General features: G+C 46.1%; 1 protein-coding gene across 1 annotated transcript in view; it reads left to right on the top strand.

Annotated features, from left to right (window-relative positions):
- Positions 1-21,841, top strand: part of ATP1A4 (ATPase, Na+/K+ transporting, alpha 4 polypeptide) — a 46,228-nt gene that overhangs the window by 23,615 nt on the left and 772 nt on the right. The window contains exons 8-20 of the mRNA XM_005857769.2: positions 570-768; positions 999-1,108; positions 1,274-1,408; positions 5,415-5,604; positions 5,746-5,918; positions 9,473-9,609; positions 10,243-10,393; positions 10,718-10,886; positions 13,034-13,188; positions 13,345-13,468; positions 14,957-15,102; positions 18,732-18,862; positions 18,979-19,080. Coding sequence (XP_005857831.1) covers positions 570-768; positions 999-1,108; positions 1,274-1,408; positions 5,415-5,604; positions 5,746-5,918; positions 9,473-9,609; positions 10,243-10,393; positions 10,718-10,886; positions 13,034-13,188; positions 13,345-13,468; positions 14,957-15,102; positions 18,732-18,862; positions 18,979-19,080 — 1,922 coding nt within the window. The remainder of the gene's footprint in view (positions 1-569; positions 769-998; positions 1,109-1,273; positions 1,409-5,414; positions 5,605-5,745; positions 5,919-9,472; positions 9,610-10,242; positions 10,394-10,717; positions 10,887-13,033; positions 13,189-13,344; positions 13,469-14,956; positions 15,103-18,731; positions 18,863-18,978; positions 19,081-21,841) is intronic.

Genomic DNA, 21,841 nt, shown 5'->3' with positions numbered 1-21,841 from the left:
ATGATCTCTAAAATTCAATGGAAAAAAATATCAGGTGAAGATTAACCAAAAAAAAAATTATTTTTAGTGCTGCAATATTTCTTCTCAATTTCATCATTTTTCCATTGTTTTTTTAAAATAAATTGGTACATCCATACACACACATTCCATACATAGCATCTTATTCCACAATAAAAGATTAGCTAATGCGGGCCTTGGAAAGATTGAACTTGAAAAAGAGGTGTGGTCTGAACTTGAATGAAAAAGAGGCTGCTGGATAGAAAAGATGAAAGGATCATGGGGGAGTGGAATATATCAGGGAAAATCAGATCATCATTCTCTAGAATGTCTGGTAAAGAAATACACTCTGGTTTTAAAACTCTGCCTTGAAGCCCAAACCAAAATCACTTTCCTAATTTCCTTTCCTGTAGCCATAGATGGAGGGTTTTTGTTTAACTAGATAGGAAATTAAGGGAAATTAGTACAAAAAATTAAAATAGCCAAAAACAAATCAGATTTCCAAAACACGATGTGGTATGAGTAGCCAATATCTTCTCCCCACTTGTTCTCTTGACTTTTCATGGCCTTAGGTGTGTCTGACCCTGACAGCCCAGCGCATGGCGAAGAAGAACTGCCTGGTGAAGAACCTGGAGGCGGTGGAGACGCTGGGCTCCACCTCCACCATCTGCTCTGACAAGACGGGCACCCTCACCCAGAACCGTATGACCGTCGCCCACTTATGGTTCGATAAGACCATCTTTGAGTCCGACACGAGTGAAGAACGGCTTGGTGACTAGTGGCATCGGTGGGCCAAGAGTGAAAGGATTTGGGGGAATGTGATGAGTGAGCTGAGAGGGAATGGTGAGTTCAGACAAAGAGAAGACAGCTGGAAGGCGAGTGAGAGAAGGAAGGCGCGGATGAAAGATGTCTCTGTGAAGTTGTGGGGTACAGACAGGATGGAAATAACTCCCTGCTTTAAACTCCCCTCTCCCTTGCTCACGTCTGTTCTTTCTCCCCAGCACATACATTTGACAAGAGCTCTGATACCTGGCCTGTCCTGGCCCGAATCGCTGGCCTCTGCAACCGGGCTGACTTTAAGGCTAATCAGGAGGACGTTCCGATAGCTAAGGTGTCAGGCCCCAGGGGGTGGAGGGTACCTTAGTGTCCAGGGTATAACCCACCCTCTCCCCCCAAAAGATCTCTTTCCTGGTCCTCAGTGATTTCCCCAGGCACCCCCTCCCCACTGGCCCCTCTCCTTGTCCCCGGGGCTTATATAGAAACCCCCTTCTGACAGCGGACCACAGCAGGAGACGCTTCTGAGTCGGCCCTCCTCAAGTTCATCGAGCAGTCCTACAGCTCCGTGAAGGAGATGAGAGAGAAAAGCCCCAAGGTAGCAGAGATCCCCTTTAATTCTACCAACAAGTACCAGGTACAGAACCCACGAAAGTAGGAGAATGATTGGCGAGGGGGGCGTATTTTGGGGGAAAAGGGGAGTTTTGTCTGCCGCCTCACCTCTGAGCAGTAGGATAGAGAGGGCGGACAACCAGCATCCCAACTAGGAAGAAGGCTCACCTCAAGGAAAGGTAACAAGCAGGTGAAGGGAGCAGCAGGCGATAAAAGGGAGAGGTGCTGAGCCCTCAGCAGAGTTGGAGACCCCACTCCCTGTGAAAAGAGTGAGTCATCAAAGGCTCTCTTAAGGCGGGGGGGGGGGTTTACGTGACAGTCCCTGCAGCTGTCAGGAGGCATCTCTCTGACTGCTGCCCTGCTGGCCAGCAGAATAGGCTGGGTGTACCAGACACTCCCCAGAGGCGCCAGATTTCATTAGTCACCTTGTGTTTTTTTTCATTCCATGCCCACAGTTCTAGTGGCTGCATCGGGTAAGCGGGTAAGCCATCAGGGGTCTCCAGCGTGTTTGTGAGTTTCATTTCCCAGGAGCAATTTGTCCGCTATCCAGGGAGGAGTGGCAAGGAAGGAGAAGTGCCGAGTGAGGGGCACTGGTGGCATTAACCACACACTCCATGAGAGGACAGGGAAACCGGGATTTCTTCCCCACGTTGGAATCCTGGCACACTTTGAAGTGTGGAAGGTTGGGAGTGGTGGCATTGCCAGGACGGGAACTCTACCAGCTAAGGTTTGAGTTCTGTGGGACAATTGTGATCTGCTCAGGAGAGTGGTGTCCTCTAAGTTCATGCACGACTGTAAAGGTCAGACATTCGGGTGCGGTAACAGAGCAGAAAGGAGACTCCCAAAGCCAGTGCTGTATTTGAGTCTTAAATTGCACGTAATCGTCAATAGCCAAGATATGAAAGCAAGCCAAGTGCCCATTAATGGACGACTGGATAAAAACATTGTGGTTTAAGAAAATGTGGCCCTTTTTTATAAAAAAAAGAAAAAAGAAAAGAAAATGTGGTGGTACATATAGATAATGGAATGTTACCTGGCCCTAAAAAAAGAATGAAGTCTTACCACGTGTGACAGCATGGATGGACCTAGAGCAGTGATGGCGAACCTATGACACGCGTGTGAGGGGGGACACAGGAACTCATTTTTGGTTGATTTTTCTTTGTTAAATGGCATTTAAATATATAAAATAAATATCAAAAATATAAGTCTTTGTTTTACTATGGTTGCAAATATAAAAAAATTTCTATATGTGACACGGCACCAGGGTTAAGTTAGGGTTTTTCAAAATGCTGACACGCCGAGCTCAAAAGGTTCGCCATCACTGACCTAGAGGGTACTATGCTAAGGAAAATAAGTCAGTCAGAGAAAAACAAATACCATATGATTTCACTTATATTTGGAATCTAACGAATAAAATAAACAAAATTGAAACAGACTGATGGTTATCAGAGGGGACGGGATTTAGGGGGCTGAGTGCAAAAGGTGAAGGATTAAGAAGTACATTGAGAGTTACAAAATACTCAAAGCACAGGGAATATAATCAATAATATTTTAATAACTATGTATGGTGCCAGGTGGGTACTAGACTTATTGGGGAGAACACTGTGTTAAGTATAGGATTGCCCGGCCGGCCTGGCTCAGTGGTTGAGCATCGACCTATGAACCAGGCGGTCATGGTTCGATTCCTGGTCGGGGCACATGCCCAGGTTGTGGGCTCGATCCCCAGTGTGTGGTGTGCAGGAGGCAGCCAGTCAATGATTCTCTCTCATCATTGATGTTTCTACCTCTCTCTCCCTCTCTCCTCCTCTCTGAAATCAATAAAATATAATTTTTAAAAAAGAGTATAGGATTGTCTAACCACTATGCTGTATACTTGAAACTAATCCCAAATAATATTTTTTAAATGATAAAACTAAGAGCAGAAATTCGTGTATAAACATTTTTAAATCATAAGAAAATATTTTCTTAAAAAAAAAAACACACACCAAAAAACACATGGAATAGTGCTGGCGCCCAGAGAATATATACTAAAATTGGAACAATACAGAGAAGATTATTGTGGCCCCGATAACATGCAGATTAGTTCACCATTCCGTATTTTTATATTTGAAACTTGCTTAAGAGGGTAGATCTTAAAGGTTTTCATCACAAAGAATATTCATAAAAAATATTCATAACCCAAAATAATAAAATAACAAAAGCTAGATAGATTCTAAAAGCCCAATTACCGATATTTTCACAATGAACACCGAACAAGTAAGGGTTAAAGAACTAGATCCATCGTTTTTTGTCTCAACCGGCTTTTAGTCAGTGTAATCAGATAGGTCTTTTAGGCTCAAACTGCAAACTTATTTCCACTTTTTTCTGACATTTAGTGGCCTCACTAACCAGACAGGAATGTTGTGCTAGACAGGCCTGATTAAAGCCTTTGACCGGAAAGAATTAGGTGCCTCTCCCTCTGTATGGTTCAGAATAAAAGCAAAACACAGCCACATTTGTTGGAATGCCCAACGAAATAGCAGCGCTACCCAAAATGACTACGTTAGTGCTTTCTCTGAGCTATTGAATATCAAACAGCAAAACCCTCCTCCGTGATGTGCCCGTGTGCTCAGCCAGCCACCAGCACACAGCTCTGGCGCGCTTTGCAGGGGCCTGCTTGCCGGAGGTCCCAGGAAAGCCCTCTGGCTACGTTCACTCCCTGCAGACAGCTGCCTTCGCTAGCTTGCTCGTGGGGTAGTTGGAGGCCCCAGTGTGCAAGGTATTTCTTAGCCTGCGGTCCCTTTCCCTCCCTGAGATAGAAATGAAAGAAAAAAGGTTCTCTGTTCTCATATTTCCAGATTATTTTTCCCATATTTTCATCTGCAATTTCTATCAAGATGTGATTTTTCTGTGACCAAGTTAACAGCTAACGTAGGCCTTGCTGTCATCCCCACTAATCTCCAATAAATATTCTGCACAGATGTATTCAGCACTCAGAACATTAAGCTTTTTAAACCTTTGCAGCTTCTGCTTAAATAAGGCAAGGTGTTTCCTCTCAACTGCTCAAGTGTATTCTCAATATCACCGAACCGGTTTTTTGGGGTTTTTTTTGAAAGTTGCAATGGACCGACTTTGCCCAGGCTGCACACACAGGCTTCCCCCTTGCTTACCCTTTGGGCAGTGCAGCCTGGCCTCTCTCTGCACCAGCTCATGTCCTATCCATGTGCTAATTTTGCTACCCAACAGGCTGTGTAGCAGGAATTTCCTGTGGATCCTAATAGGAACCCCACAGAGAGTTCCTTTGCACAGATCAGAGATCAAGGGAAAATGCAAAACCAAAGTTGACCTGATTTCTCTCTCCTCCTTGTGTGTTGTTCCTCAGGTTTCCTTCATGAATATGCCCTTCTCTCCCCCCACTAGCCATACTGACCCTGACCCTGACCCCCCACGGCCCACCCACACCATCCAGCCCCTCTCAGGGGACTTTCTCATGATTTTAGGAGAGAGTGGAGAGGGGACTAGAATGAGTAACCTATTTTTGAATTGTGTTTCACAGTTTTTAAAGGGTTTTGTTTTTGTTTGCAAATATTAACTATCATACAAACTCAGTGAAGTAGGCACTGCCGACCCTTTTGCATTTCATCAAAAAACACTGAGATTTTGAGAAGTCAAATGGGTTGACCTGAGGCCATGAGGCATCCAGCCAGCTCAGGACACAGGTCTTTGGGCCCTAAGCTTTCTCTCCTGCCCACTCTGGCCAGCCCACCACTTCTCTCCAGCCCTCCAGGCAGAGAGGAAGCATGGAAAGTGAGGCACCAGCTTCTGCCCTCAGCCTCCAGAGGGGCTGAGAAGACAGAGATCCGTGTGCAAACAAAACCAGCTGGAGGTTCCGGGACAGGGGGAGGGGTGGGCTGGCCCTGGGTGGAGGAAGGGCTGCATTAGGAGGGTATAAAACTGGTTGCCTGTCTGTCTTACCCTCAAAAACCTTTCCCTTGCTCTTTTGCCCCCACCCTGCTCTCCTGTCCCACCAGTGCTTCCTCTCCTCTCCCTAGATGTCCATCCACCTTCGGGAAGACAGTTCGCAGGCCCATGTGCTGCTGATGAAGGGGGCTCCTGAGAGGATCTTGGAGTTTTGCTCTAGTTACATTCTGAATGGGCAGGAGTACCCACTGGACAGTGACATGAAAGAAGCCTTCCAAAGTGCCTACATGGAACTGGGAGGTCTGGGGGAACGCGTGCTAGGTGAGGGGGCTGGGGGACAGCACCCTTGCAAGAATGGCATCGAAGTGATTGATTCATGGGGTGCAAAATCTAGGATGTTGGGGTGAGCGGGATGGGGACATACATCGCTAGTGACTACTGGTCCCTTGTGTCTCTCTCCAGGGTTCTGCTACTTGAACCTGCCTAACACTTTCTCCAAGGGATTCAAGTTTAACACAGATGAAATCAACTTCCCCATGTCCAACCTTTGCTTCGTGGGGCTGATATCCATGATCGACCCTCCCCGCGCGGCAGTGCCCGATGCACTGAGCAAGTGTCGCAGCGCAGGGATCAAGGTAAAGCTCCAGCACCCCAGAAGCTGCGCCTGTCCCCGATCGATCGGGACAGCAGTAGAAGGCCTTGCACAAAGTTGGTTCTTAATAATACTGATCTAATGGGTTTCTGTTTTCTTCAGCTTAGAATGTTTTCGCCTTAAGAGACTAAGAGTAATGGGTTTCTGTTTTCTTCAGCTTAGAATGTTTTCGTCTTAAGAGACTAAATGTCCTCTATGGTTAGACTCCTGTCTTTCATGGAACATTAGAATCCTCAAGAGAACTTTAAAGATCTGATGCCCAGGCCACATCCCCGACCCATGACATTAGACACTCTCAGGGTGAGACCCAGGCATCTGCATTTTTTAAAAACTTGCCCAGAGAGTCCAGTGTGCCGAGAGGTTTGAGAACCAGTGTCCTAGGACGGTGCTCCTACCTGATATGCTGGATCCCAGACTTGGAAGAGGGCAGGTTGCAGTGGGGGGCAGGGGGCACATTGAAGGTGTTTAAGGAGAGCTAGCTGCTATCTGTTAGAGCTGGCTTTATCTTAGACCCTTGACTCTTGGCAGTTGGTTTGGAGGCAGCCTGGGCCAAGCTAAGTTCAAGGATTGGCCATAGAGGAGTGAGAGCCAAGGAATGGGTGTAGAAAATTATGTTGAGTGAATCCCCTAATTACTAAAAGATGTCTGGGGGTGATCGAGTTCTTTGTAGAGACAGCATTATTATAACCCATCTACATAGGCTAGCCAGGTTATCCTGATATGCCCCAATGGTTCTATGCGCTGCCATAGCATATTGTGGGAGCCACGTGGAGAAGGGCTTCATTTGCATTTCCGAGCTGTGAAGTGGGCTGCTAGAGTGAGGAATAATGCGGTGGATGTGCCTAAAATTCATCTCATCTGGGGGTTCGTGGATCTCTGCAGCAAGAAGTAACAATTGTGCCCACGGGTGGGGAGGCCCGAACTGGAGACAAAGGGGTGACTTTAGCCAGGACATCCTCACAGCCCGAGGCAGAACAAGGCTGGCCTAGAGCGAGCAGGGGCCTCGTGCTTTCTGGGCCTCGGCTCGCTCTGCACACGGGCTCACAGGTCTTGTAATTCCTTGCTCCTTCTGGACCCTACGCCGACAGGAACTTGGCAGCCTTGGTGGGGAGTTTGAATCCTCCCTTGCCTTACAGGGAAGGGAAAGGCTTGCCATGACCACACGTAGTGGACACACGGGGGGTTGTCCCACAGGGAAGAGCCTTTCAGGGTCCACTCCGTCACGAGGTCGATGAGGAACTGATGGACAGCACTCGGCTGCTGGGAGAGGGCGGGTAACATCTGCGGGGCAGCAGCGTTTTACAAGAAGTGACTGTGGAACTGGTATTTCCCAGGTAGAGCCATGAGCTCGGGTCTTTGGAATAACCGATTTATAAAAAACACAAAAATAAAAATATCTATTTGCCACTACCTGAGGCTCTCGGGAGCGTGGAGCGACTCGACCCACGCGCTGAGCCTGGCCTCCTCTACAGACTGCAGCAGAGCGGTGAGGCCCGCAGCAGCGCTGCCAACCCTGGAGCGCGCCTCTCAGATGCATGCGAGCCGGGGGAAGCGGGTACAAGAGGGCAGCTTGCAGGATTGCGTGGGGACATCAGAGGCCCAGTCAGCAGGAAGAAGTTAGCAATGAAATTCTTTTCATACTTGACAAATTCCAGAGACTGCCAGATGCCCTTTACCTCGCAGGGAGCCATTCTCTGCAGAACTGCACTTCTATTGTCTGGTATTGTCTGCGCGCATCTCCACTCGCTGTGAAACTGCGTCCTGGGAACTCGCTCTCGGGGTGCCTGGCATGGAGGTGGTACTGCCAGGAGCTGCTACAGAACCGTCCATTTGAATGTCAGTCTGGGCTAGGGACCAGGGATGTACCCGGACGATACCACGCCCGGCCTATTGGTCTCAGGTCACTATTGATGAGCCACTGGGAAGCTGAAGGCACTGTAAGCCCAAAAGGCACCACTGAGGGCTCAGTCTGAACCACGTCTGGAATCTTCTAATCTTCTGTGCAGTTCCCTCCCAGACCCTCACCTTATCCCACCCCCGCAGGCCGAGCCTGGAGAGGATCCAGTCCCCACAAGGGAGCCAGGGTGCTTGAAACCAGTGGTGTGGCTAACAGCTCACAGTGTGACCTTCCTCCGCTCTGGAATCACAGCTTAGCCACACCCAGCCTGGGGTGCCGGTATGGAATGATGAGGGCTCCGAGGAAAACTAAAAGGCTTCTCTCCACGCTCTGAACGTAGATAGACTGGCTTTTCCAGGACCTCTGCTCCGGAAGCAGTTGGATAGTTCAGTCACAGTCAGATAGTGTCCCTCTTGCTCCCTTGGAGCCTGAAAACCCGGGTCCTAGGGAACTATGGGCGCTGGTGCCCAGGAAGCAGCCATTCCTTCATTCCCTTTTAAAATATATATATTTTTATTGATTTTAGAGAGGAAGGAAGAGGGAGCGTGAGATAGAAACATCAATGATGATCCTTTCACCACTGAACATCCTGTGAATGGCAGTGTCTCCCACTCACTTAGCTTATTGTCAAGTCCATCATTCTGACTCTGAATCGTGGGTCCTTGCTGGGCTCTGCTAACAGCTTCCATCAGTTTAATGTCATATAGTTTAGACCAGTGATGGCGAGCCTATGACACGCGTGTCAGAGGTGACACGTGAACTCATTTTTTTGGTTGATTTTTCTTTGTTAAATGGCATTTAAATATATAAAATAAATATCAAAAATATAAGTCTTTGTTTTACTATGGTTGCAAATATCAAAAAATTTCTATATGTGACACGGCACCAGAGTTAAGTTAGGGTTTTTCAAAATGCTGACACGCCGAGCTCAAAAGGTTCACCATCACTGGGCTAGGGCCATTCCTTCACTGCTTGATTTGATCATTGTTTGTTGCTGGATTACTATGTGTTAGGCAGCATGCTAAGGCAGGAAACTTCACAAGGAGGCAGAGATACGGCCCCACCCTTACAGAGCTCTCAGCAGCGTGGGGGAGAGATGTGTGAGCAATTGTCCAGGGTAAGCAGAGAATGCTAGGGAAGCACAGAGCACGGACCCCTGACCTTTGGGAAGGAATGGGGCCCGGGCTGGTAACAGCTATGGAAGAAGGGCTGAAATTTAGGGGCACAGGGAGGCAGTGGGGAAAAGAGAGGAAGGCGTGAGACTCAGAATGCACCTGGGCCTTGATGGAACTTCGCTCGGCAGATGGAATATTCTAGATGTTCCTTTATTACCGTTCGTTCTATGTGTAGGGGTTTCTGTCTTTGAGCTTAAAGAAGCAGAATAGCTTCTGAAGCAATTAAATGAAATTCTGAATATAACAATATACCTCAGTCTCTGACTTACTCCTAGAAAACCTAGTACCCAAATTGCCTTACATTTTATGACCTGATGATCCTGGCCCACCCCCAAGGGTTGACGGGAGAGTTCTTGGGAATGAGCTCCTGAAAGCAGTGGTCCGTGAGCTCGCAGAGAGAACGGTGAGGGACCCAGGACCTCCCGGAAGACGGTTCCACTCCTCTGCTCTCCCTTCCCAACACAGGTGATTATGGTGACGGGGGATCATCCCATCACAGCCAAGGCCATTGCCAAGGGTGTGGGCATCATCTCAGAAGGTAATGAGACCGAAGAGGACATTGCTGACCGGCTCAAGATCCCTGTCGACCAGGTCAATAGCAGGTGAGACCCCTGAAGAACTCAGATCTGCCACGTCTTCCCCTCTCATCAGCCTGCCCCACCCAGATCCCACTCACTACCGTTCCTGAAGGGTCCTGCAGCAGGTCGGATGGGCAGGGTTTACATAGTGCAAAGTAAAGTGTAATAGGAAAGCAACCACGTGGGTTTCAGAAGACGTGGAACAAAGATCGAGACAGAGAAAGGGGAGGGATGGTTGGGAAAGGGGGGAGGGGACGGCATGTGTCCGTCTGGGAACAGTGAATGGCTGGGGGCCAGTGAAGAGGCTGGGCTGAAAGGAAAAACAAGGAGGTTATAGTAAAAGTTGGTTAAGGGGCAACTGATGAATTCTCAGCACTCTGAACTGACCTTTTAAAATTCTTTTTGCACCCTGGCCGGTGTGCCTCGGTTGGTTGGAGCGCCGTCCCAAGCACTAAAAGGTTGTGGGTTCGATTCCCAGTTGGGGGCACGTACGGGAACTGATCCATGTTTCTCTCATACACAGATGTCTCTCTCTTTCTCTCCCTTCCCCTCTCTTTAAAATCAGTAATAAATAAATAATCACACAAACCCATATCCTCCAGTGAGGATTAAAAGCAAAACATAATTTAAAAATAAAATAAATTTTTTTTTGCTCAGGGATGCCAAAGCCATTGTGGTGCACGGCTCAAAACTAAAGGATCTGAACTCAGAACAGCTTGACTATATCCTCCAAAACCACACGGAGATTGTGTTTGCTCGGACCTCCCCGCAGCAGAAGCTCATCATTGTAGAGGGATGTCAGAGGCTGGTAAGGAGACAGAGGAGCCGGGGGATCTGCAGACATCGCGTGGCATGGCCCACGACACCAAGCAGAGCAATGCCTGCGGGGCCCACGGACACGCCAGAGTATCCCATCTTGAACCTTGGAGATGGGCAGCAGTTTGCGGGCTCCCTGCGAGGGTTTTTCCCCTGAGAGTTTCAATATGTTAGGAGGAACAGGAGAAGGAAGGGCGAAGAGGCCTGCCTCAAGCATGATTATATCAAGAAACGGGGGATGATGAAATCAAACTGATTTGGGGAACTGGTCTTGAATCTGACAGTAATTCTTTCGCTCCCTCTGTGCTTCTCCCAGGGAGCCATCGTGGCGGTGACGGGCGACGGGGTGAACGACTCCCCGGCGCTGAAGAAGGCGGACATCGGCATCGCCATGGGCATCGCGGGCTCCGACGTCTCTAAGCAGGCAGCCGACATGATCCTGCTGGACGACAACTTCGCCTCCATCGTCACGGGCGTGGAGGAGGGTGAGGAAGCAGAGTTGGGACTTGACCCTCAGGCTCATGTGGGAGTTGGTGTGCGGTGCTCTCATTCCCATCGTCCATCATCCAACTTGGATGATGCTGTAAAGACTGGGGGAAATCTATTATATTTAAAATCATTTTTCTTGAAATATTAATGCTTATTGCATGTCAATGGCTAATTATTTTGTATCTACAATCTGGTAATAGGTTTCATTTGTATATTGTAAAAAAAAAAAAAAAAGACTGGGGAAAATCACTGTAAGACAAAATTTTGCAAACTAGATTCAGTTGGTACTTCGACCATTACAATCAGGAGCCCTTTTTAAAAAATATATTTTATTGATTTCTTACAGAGAGGAAGGGAGAGGGATAGAGAGTTAGAAACATCGATGAGAGAGAAACATCGATCAGCTGCCTCCTGCACACCTCCTACTGGGGATGTGCCCACAACCAAGGTACATGCCCTTGACCGGAATCGAACCTGGGACCTTTTAGTCCGAAGGCCGATGCTCTATCCACTGAGCCAAACCAGTTACAGCAGGAGCCCTTTTTTTTTTTATTAGATTAGAGGAAAGGCCAGATTATTTAGGAAGATTAGGACTGTACTATAGTATCTTCTTTCTTTCATATATACATATATATTTCATATATATAATTGATTTCAGAGAGGAAAGGAGAGGGAGAGAGAGAGAGAGAGAAACATCAATGATGAAAGAGAGAATCATTGATTGGCTTCATCCTGCACACCCTACACTGGGGATCGAGCCCGAAACCCAGGCATGTGCCCTGACAAGGAATTGAACCATGATCTCCTGATTCATAGGTCGATGCTCAACCATTGAGCCATGCCAGCCGGGCTGTAGTATCTTCTTTCTTCTCTCATGGAGATTCAAGCAGGTCCACAATAAATTCCAAGACATAGCCATCTCCCTGGACTACTTCATGCTCCATAATGTCAGGAGGGCCTTGTAGGGACCTATTCTATGAATGATTTTGACATATTAAGATCAATTGGAGCCTGATCTATAAATTGATTGCATGAGCCAAACTTATTACCTCTTTCCCAGAGAATTCTGAAGACAATACCCACTGGTAAACGAGAATTCCAGAATTCTGATTCCCAGGCTTCCTGCTTTCTGCCTGGAGCTATCTTACTAAAACTAACATAATAGGACAATCCACATAATAGGAATAGCTATCATTTTATTGAGACCTCAGGTGATCCAGACATTGTTCAATATTTTATATTCAGTTCAATACATTTTTTTGAGCACCCACCATAGTTGTACCAGGTACTATTCTAGATGCTGGGGATGCAACAGTGAGGAAAGAAAAGACACACATTCCTGTTCTCATGTCATTTCATTTCTAGCAGAACAAGACAGACAATAAATTGTAGAGTATAGTAAAGGACGCTAAGTGCAATGAAAACAATAAAGCAGGAGTCCCGGTAGAGATGACAGTTTTTGAAAGGGTCATCAGGGAAGAAATCAAACCATCTTACAAGGCAGAAGAGGAGGGGCAACCAAAGTCACAAGCCAGTTATGGCAGAGAATGAGATCAGAACCTAAGCCCAGGTTCTTTCAACTTTGGCCTTAATCTTCTCACCACTTTTATATAGGGGTTCACAAGCACCTCTAAGTATTAACCAGGCCCAACCCTGCTTAATAAGCCATGTTGAATCCAAGAACAAAGAGTGCATAGATATGGCGTGTTAAGAAACCCTGATAGCCGAAACCGGTTTGGCTCAGTGGATAGAGCGTCGGCCTTCGGACTGAAAGGTCCCAGGTTCGATTCCGGTCAAGGGCATGTACCTGGGTTGTGGGCACATCCCCAGTAGGAGATGTGCAGGAGGCAGCTGATCGATGTTTCTCTCTCATCGATGTTTCTAACTCTCTATCTCTCTCCCTTCCTCTCTGTAAAAAATCAATAAAATATATTTTTTTAAAAAAAGAAAGAAAAAAAGAAACCCTGGCTATAATTAATAGTCACACAACTTAGAAACAGAGTTCGGACCACCGAGGCCTAGGACCTCCAGACACTTTCATGGGTCGTGACACTGCCTTATAGTGGTCTCTCTGTCCAGGAGCTGGTCTCTGGGAGGTGTGTCCTCTCTATTCTTCTCACAGAAGGTTGACCATTCTCCCCAGGCCGCCTGATCTTTGACAACCTGAAGAAATCCATCGCATACACCCTGACCAGCAACATCCCTGAGATCACGCCCTTCCTGTTCTTCATCATCCTCAGCATCCCCCTGCCTCTAGGCACCATCACCATCCTCTGCATCGACCTGGGCACTGACATGGTAAGGACCAAACCGGGACCCGGCTGCAGAATTCCTGTGAGATGGACTGAGCAGTAGGAGGACTCTGTGTCCAGGGACAGGGACCGAGCTGGAATGACTTTTGTGTTTCCTTCTGAATTTTGTGTCCCCCTGTTACTCCCACCCTCCATTCTCCAGGTCCCTGCTATCTCTTTGGCTTATGAGACAGCTGAAAGTGACATCATGAAGAGGGTTCCACGGAATCCAAAGACTGATAAACTGGTGAACGACCGTCTCATCGGCATGGCCTATGGACAAATTGGTGCGGCCAGAGCGCGGGGGAAGGGAGTGGGGAATGTTTGCACCTGTCTAGTCATTGGAGCCATCTCAGTTTGGAAGTCAGTTTGTTCTTAACCACAAACTGTGTTAGGCCCTGGGAATACAAGAGATCATTGATCTATGGTCTGCTCTTGACTTAAAGCCCAGCCAGGAAGGGACAAATATATATAAGATGATAGCATCTTTCCAAGGGCCAAAAAAAATGAGCATAGACAGGAGTACAAAAGCAAGCAGGCTCACCAATCATGAGGATTGTCAGACGTTTTATGAAGGAAACAGGACTTAAACTTGATGCTGAAAGATAGGGCTTAGATTAAGTGCAGTTAAGTGGGGGGGGGGGGGCAGGGAAGAAGAGAGGAGAAATTCACATGGTCTGGTTGTTGAAGGGTGAATAAGCCAGTTTATTCCTGATAAAGGAGTAGTGGAAAATAAGGCTATAGGCAATTGGTCCAGGTTTGAAGTACATTTGAAAACCATTAGATGTCTTTGTTCTTGAGTTGTCAGGTGCAGTAGGGTGTTTTGGGAGTAGAGTGAGGGGTGGACAGGGAAGAGATTGAGGACAGGGGAACTTGGCTCAGAGAAAGGCTTCAAAAGGCAAACCTTGGAAGGGGTCCATCCCAACATCTAAAGGAGGAAACACATAGAAAAAGTAGGGATGTAGGAGCCAGACCTATGTTTGGATCCCCATTTTACCACTTCCTGCATGACCCTGGACAATGACTGAATCATTTTTGTGCTTTTGTTTTTCACTTAAGAGATGTAAATAATAGTTCAGACTTGTGAAGAGCAATGTCCAGGGCATCTGCACAGTGCACAGGTCTATAGTTGGTAGGCTACTGCTGTGGTCCAAGTATGGGGAATTCAGGTTTTGAGTAAGGGAGAGACAAGGGCCTGATGAGAGAGAGGAGAGGAGAGGAGAGGAGGTGGCCTTGCTTCGGTGAGGCTTGCGTATGTTGTTCCAAAAGAAAGGAATAAAGGCGCTCTAGTGCCTAAAAGGGAGTGGAAACTTAAAACTCTCACCGCGTGTTCCAGGACGCTCCCTAAGAAAAGACGCAACAAGGTTGCACACCAGAGAAAGGGGTGAGGGGCGCTGTGAAAGGGGGTAGGAGGAGTGCAGAGGGGAGAGGAGGGGAGAGGAGGGGAGAGGAGGGGAGGACTTTGTGAGTGTTCTAATGTCAGAGAAAATGGAGAGGGAGGAGTCCAGCCCTTACTCATTGGGGAGAGGGAAGAAATTTTCTCAAAGGTCCTTTCAGATTTTAAGATTACATGATTGAAAGATGACTGGGTGAGACCTTAGAAATACACATCAGGCCTTGGAGGCCAGTCCAACAGAAATGATGGGATCAGATCATTGCTGGAAGCATCCTCAGCATTACAGCTCCACACACACCAACCCAGCTAGAAGCAAGTCTGTCTTTTCAAGTCTTTCTCTGAGCCAGGTTCCCCTGTTCTGTGATTCTACCACTCACAGGGATGATCCAGGCTGTGGCTGGATTCTTTACGTACTTTGTGATTCTGGCTGAAAATGGTTTTAAGCCTATTGATCTGCTGGGCATCCGCATCGACTGGGAAAATCGATACTTCAATGATCTGGAGGACAGCTATGGACAGCAGTGGGTGAGTAAGAGGGGTGGGGTGGTAGATAGTGACTAGTAAGAGTGAAGAAGTGACAGGGGCCCTGGCTGGTGTGGCTCAGTTGGTTGAGCATTCTCCCATCACCAAAAGATTGCCAGTTCAATTCCCAGTCAGGGCACATGCCCATGCATACAGGAGGCAGCTGATTGAAGTTTTGATGTTCCACTCTCACATCAATGTCTCTCTCTCTCTCTCTATCTATCTATCTCCCTTCCTCTCTCTCTAAAAATCGATAAAAACTCTTTTTTAAAGAGAAGTGACAGGGAAGAGTGGGTTTATCAAATTTTTGAAGAGTGGGAAAATGGAGGAAGTAGATAGAGTTGATGCCTTATCTCTAGTCCTAGACGAGTATTGTAACTTTCAACCTCATTCTCTAATCATGTCAGCAAATATTCTTCTCTTTGTTTACATGACTTCACGTGTGTTCATTCCTAGTGTCTGTTTCTGTTCTTACATTCCTATATCTTTTGGCTTCCTGGAAGTCTTCTTTGCCTTATCAACTTTTGAGGTCTGATTTCTGTTTTTCTATCTTCTAAGCATCATTACCCAGTAATGAGTGCTGGGTCCTTTGTCTCCTGTTACGCTCTCTCTCTCGATGGGAGCTCAAATAATATAATTTCAAATCCTAAAACCCATTTTCTTTGTATATCCCTTCTTTGTCATTCTAAATTTTTTTTAGAGAGAAGAAGGGAAAAAGAGAGAGAGGGAGAGAGAGAAACATCAATTTGTTGTTCCACTTATTTATGCATTCATTGGTTGATTCTTGCTTGTACCCTGACTGGGAGTCGAACCCGCAACCTTGGCAGATCAGTATGACGCTCTAAGCAACTGAGCTCTCTGGCAGGACTCATTCTAAACTTTTTAAACTTATAGGATTCCTCTCTGTGGTAGTCTTTTCTAACACTCAAGATGAATGAGACCCAAACTGAAGCCCTAAACCAACATTATGTGTTTAAGAATTTTAGTAAGCATGATTTTTTTTAATCTGTGAATACTTCTGTCCCAAGTTCTAAGACAGTGGGAGATGTGACACCAGTTATTGCTAGAACCTTGGTACCATAGAGAAAACATAGGCTACTATCATCATACTATAAATGAGGACACTGAGTTGGGAAAGACTTAGTGACTTGCTCAAAGTCCTACTGTGAATCCTAGAAGAGTTGGACTAGAATTCTGAATTGATTCCTGCCTGATACTTTCCTACTTCACCATAGTACCTCCAACCAAGTGAATTGCAAGTTTCTCAAAAGTATATTAAAATCTGGGGTGTTGCCCTAGCTGGTTTGGCTCAGTGGCTAGAGTGTCAGCCTGCGAACTGAAAGGTCCCGGGTTCGATTCTGGTCAAGGGCACATGCCCAGGTTGTGGGCTTGATCCCACCAGGGGGCATGCAGGAGGCAGCCAATCAATGATTCTCTCTCATCATTGATGTTTCTATCTCTCTCTCCCTCTCCCTTCCTCTCTGAAATCAATAAAAATATATTTTTTAAAAATCTGGGGTGTTGAAAAGATTCCCCTCACACACAGTGAGCCTCATGAAGTCATCAGATATCAGTGTTTCCAGCTGCCAACACTGCTCCAGAGTCAATGATGCCCTGAGTCCCCATTGTCCATATCACCTCAATCCCCAGCTCAAGCCCTTGTTAGTTTTATGTCTTTTTAAAAATATATTTTTAGCCCTAGCTGGTTTGGCTTGGTGGATAGAGCGCCAGCCTGCGGACTGAAAGGTCCCAGGTTCAATTCCGGTCAAGGGCATGTACCTTGGTTGCGGGCACAACCCCAGTGGGGGGTGTGCAGGAGGCAGCTGATCGGTGTTTCTCTCTCATAGATGTTTCTAACTCTCTATCTCTCTCCTTTCCTCTCTGTAAAAAATCAATAAAATATATTTAAAAATAAAAAATATATATTTTTATTGATTTCAGAGAGAAAAGGAAAGGAAGAGAGAGAGAGAGAGAAACATCAATGGTGAGAGAGAATCATTGATCAGCTGCCTCTTGCACACCCCCTACTGGGGATTGAGCCCGCAATCAGAGCATGTGCCCTGACCAGGAATGGAACCGTGACCTTCTGGTTCATAGGTTGACGCTCAACCACTGAGTCACACCGACTGGGCAAGTTTTATATTTTGATACCATCTCCACGCTGCCAAGATGCAGCTTGACATGTATTCATTTATAATAAATTAAAGGTAATTAAAGTTATTTTGAAATAACATCAAAAATATCCTGAGGGAATGCAAAATGGTTTGAGAATAATCATCCTGAGGCATAAGCTCCATAAAGGCAGGGTCTCCGGTATGTCTCTTCCACAGCTGTGACTTTGAGATAATTGAGTACAGAGCTCTGCACCCTGGAAGTACTCCACATAGTACTAGAAGCAAGGATAGCTCCTTAGCTTCTAAATATCTCTCACCAGTCATTCCATTGACTACCACTCATTCACTCATTTAGCAAATATTTCTTGAGCATCTTCTATATACCAGTTACTGTTTTGGCCCTGGATATATGGTAGTGAACAAAAATGACCAAGTTATTGGTCTTGTGGAGCATATATTCCAGTTAGGGGCAGAGGAGGAAACAGATAATAAGCAAATACAGGACATAATGGATCAGGTGGGGTTGGAATTGAGATATTAGAGTCAGTGAGATGGAAAGGTAAAGATAATGGTCAAAGAAAAAAGGAATGCTTGACATTGAAACTACAAAGAGATTGTAGCTATTGAGAGCACCCTGGAGTTTCACCTGGGAAACAAGCCCAGGTGGGGAGTGCTAAAACCTTCACGCGATGACAGAGGGCGCGGTGCTCAGCAGCCGAGTGCAGTGAAGGAGGGCGGTGGTGAGATCTGATGCACACAAGGAGCCCATGGATCTTTCCAAGTTCAATACTTGGCTCTAATTTTCAGCCTTTGTTTTCTGATCACTTAAGGCTCTGTAGCTCCCTCCAAGTACAACTTTGACCACATTCCATGATCTCTAGTATCTCAGTATTGTTCAGTCCTATGTAGCTTCAAATTCTTTATTCCATCTACAAGAATTATAAACATGCTCTTTCCAGTCTCATTCAGGTGCACCTCTTCTGTGTTCCCATAGCCCTGTGTGATGGCTCTCTTACAACTTACCTATTGTACTCACATAACACATCTCTCTTCCCCACTAGACTATAAGTTCCTTACATGGAAAGTGGGAATGAAGGAATGAAGGAATGGAAGAATGCTGTCTCCCATCTGGTACCACCCTCAGACATCCTCTCCCGTCTTCAGATTCCCCTTCGGCCCAACCTTCCTTACTGGCCTCTTTTCTCCGACTCTGCTTTTCTCTTGAAGCCCACCTTCTTCTCCTACACCACCCTCCTTATTCACTTAGTCCCGAGCCAAGCTATGAGCCAGTCACTGAACTAAGCGTGGGAGAGGGACACGAAGATAAATATGACTTAGGACTCTCTCAGGCCAGGAAAACAACTCGTCCTATGGCATGAGAAGTGCTAGGAGAGAGAGGAGCGAAGTATTGTTGGCAATCTAAGGACCTAACTCGGCCTTGGGGTCTGGGGAGGCGGCAGAGGGAAGACGCCTTTGAGGTCGTCTGAATCCCTTCTGGCACTGCCCACCTCCCCGCAGACCTATGAGCAGCGGAAGGTGGTGGAGTTCACCTGCCAGACGGCCTTCTTTGTCAGCATCGTCATCGTGCAGTGGGCCGACCTCATCATCTGCAAGACCCGCCGCCTCTCGGTCTTCCAGCAGGGCATGAAGTGAGCGCCTCCGAGGGACCCAGTGCGCCCCCAAACCTGCACACAGTGCCGCACCATTGTCCCTTCCCCTCCCTTCCTCCCTGACTCCAACCTACAATGAAGCATTTTTTCCCCAGAAACAAGATCCTAATATTTGGCCTCCTGGAGGAGACATTACTGGCTGCTTTTCTGTCCTATACTCCAGGCATGGACGTGGCCCTGCGAATGTACCCCCTCAAGTGAGTAAGAAAGGGATGCAAGTAGGGGGATCTCAGTGCCCAGGGAATATGTGCCTGAGCAGGGAAGGCCCAGCTGGGGCTGCCTGGGGAAATGGGGTACACTCAATGTTGTAAAAAGAATTGTCTGTCTCAGACAAATGCTTCTTATTTAGAGGGAGATTGGGGACTGTGACAAGTGATCACAACCCCCTAGACACGCAAATTGGCAGACTTACCACAACCGCCGGAGTGGCTTTTTTTTTTATGATGCTATCTGGTTAGTTGTTCAAGGATACGTATGCTCAGGGCTGAAGCAATCATAAAATTACCCAATATGCACGGCTAATTCTGTCGTATGTATGCAAATATGTTTTAACATGCCTCTATGTGAATTGGCATACTGAGTCTTATTTGGTTCCTTGTTTTGTTCATTTCTGTGTTTTTGTTCTTCACATTAGTATATGTTTGTGAAAAAATTCTATTTAAAAACTTTACAGAGAAAAAAGCAAAATTCCCATTCCACTCTACCCCCACTCACCTCCCCCTCCCCTGCATAGAAGCAACTCTGTTAATGATTTGGTGTGTATTCTTCCACTCATTTTCTCTGCACTTACGTACTTTGCTCACCTTTCTGTCCCTTGCAGTGTTGGACACAGTGCTTTGTATACTGTAGGTGCTCAGTTAATGTTTAATAACAGAGATTGTCACGGTCTTAGATACTGACAATCCCAGGTTTGAATTTTTTTCTTTTTTAAAATTTTATAATTATAGTTGGCATACAATATTATATATTGGTTTCAGGTGTACAACTTCGTGATTCAACATTTATATACCTTACATAAGTAATCACCAGAGTAAGTCTAGTAACCATCTGTCACTGTACACAGTTACCCAGGTTTGAATTTCAACTCTACAGTGTATTATTCTGGTGCCTTGGACAACTTCTTAGCCATTGTAAACCCCAGCTTCATCTGCAAAGTCTCACTAGTACAAACCAGGCAGACTGTTGTGAGAATTAAATGCAGAAATCCTTATAATGCACCAAGCCCAGGGTTTGGGTCAGAATTGGTGCTTCATTAAAAGTAACTCTGTTATTGTTGCTATTGATGCCAAAGTATAAGTAACAGTAAGTGCAGCTGGACATTGCCTGTTCTCCCAAACACTCTGCATGTACATTGACCACAAGACTCATCACCTAATATTGAGATTATTTATTTTGTGTGTTTCTTTATCCTCTTTTCCTTGTTTGCCTGAGCTCCTTGAGATCAAAGACCATACGTCATCATTTTTATTTTCCCAGAACCTAACACAAACAAAAAGACGACATATGACGATTGTTGTTGAATGAATGGGTGGCAGTATGTCCATCACTGTTTATATATATTTGTGTGTGTGTGTGTGTGAATGTGTGTGTGTGTGTGTGTGTGTGTGTGTGTAAATAACCTTGGCCTAAGCCTGTGCTGTCCACTATGGTAGTCACCTGAGTTCTTGAAACATGGCTAATGAGATGGAAAAACTGAATTTGTAATTTTATTTAGCTTTTGTAAATTTTTAAAAATATGTTTTTGTTGATTTCAGAGAGAGGAAGAGAGAGATAGAAACATCATTGATGAGAGAGAATCATTGATCAGCTGCCTCCTGCATGCCCCCCACCGGTGATTGAGCCCACAACCCAGGCATGTGCCCTAACCAGGAATCGAACCGTGACCTCTGTGGTTCATGAGTTGATACTCAACCACTGAACCACACTGGCTGAGCTAGTTTCAGTAAATTTAAAGTTAGAAACTAAAGCAGTGCCCTAACTGGTTTGGCTCAGTGGCTAGAGCGTCGGCCTGCGGACTGAAGGGTCCCAGGTTCGTTTCCCGTCAAGGGCATGTACCTTGGTTGTGTGCACATCCCCAGTAAGAGGTGTGCAGGAAGCAGCTGATCGATATTTCTCTCATGTTTCTAACTCTATCCCTCTCTCTTCCGCTCTGTAAAAAAATCAATAAAATATTTTTTTTAAAAAAGAAATGGGTATGCTTTCCATTAGTGATAGACTGAATCTACTTTTTTTAAAAAAAAAAAAAAAACTTAACCAGTGTCAAATATTTTTCTATTAAACAAAACTTTACTGCTTGGGGTAGACTACAAACATTTTCATTTAACCACTGAAAATTTAGTGTCTGATTTGCAATGTGCTGTGAGTGTAAAATACTCACTGAATTTCAAAGATGTAGTATTAAAAGAAGACTCATTAATATCAATGATATCAATTACATTTTGAAATGATAATATGTTGGATATATTGGGTTAAGTAACATATATTATTAAAATTAATTGTTTCTCTTCTTTTAATGTGGCCACTAGAAAACATTACATTTCACATGTGGCTCTTAACACATTCCATTCCGACAGCACTGACTAGGCCATCTCTCTGTCCTCCGAGAGAACACGTGTGGTTCTGCTTCATCCCCGCCCAGAGTCCATCTCCCTGGGCTCTCATCACAAGAGAGGTTCAGAAGGAAAAGTTTCCCCATCACTGCAACACGGAGGGGTGTGCATATTCCCGGGAAACATCCCCACAGTCTAGTCTCCGATAGGCCTCTCCTGCCTGGACAACCTCCCCTTGGTGGGTAGAAGGCCTAGAGGACCCAGAAAGCGAAAGGGCCTCCCTCAGCAACTCCCCAAAGTTGGTAAATAATCCCCAGGCACACTGCCTAGACCCGTGGTCGGCAAACCGCGGCTCACGAGCCACACGCGGCTCTTTGGCCCCTTGAGTGTGGCTCTTCCACAAAATACC

The sequence above is a fragment of the Myotis brandtii genome, unplaced genomic scaffold (genome assembly GCF_000412655.1).
Source record: "Myotis brandtii unplaced genomic scaffold, ASM41265v1 scaffold1120, whole genome shotgun sequence".
In the NCBI taxonomy this organism is placed as follows: Eukaryota; Metazoa; Chordata; class Mammalia; order Chiroptera; family Vespertilionidae; genus Myotis; species Myotis brandtii.
The sequence above is the reverse complement of the archived record's forward strand: the minus strand, read 5'-3'. Positions and strand labels throughout refer to the sequence as shown.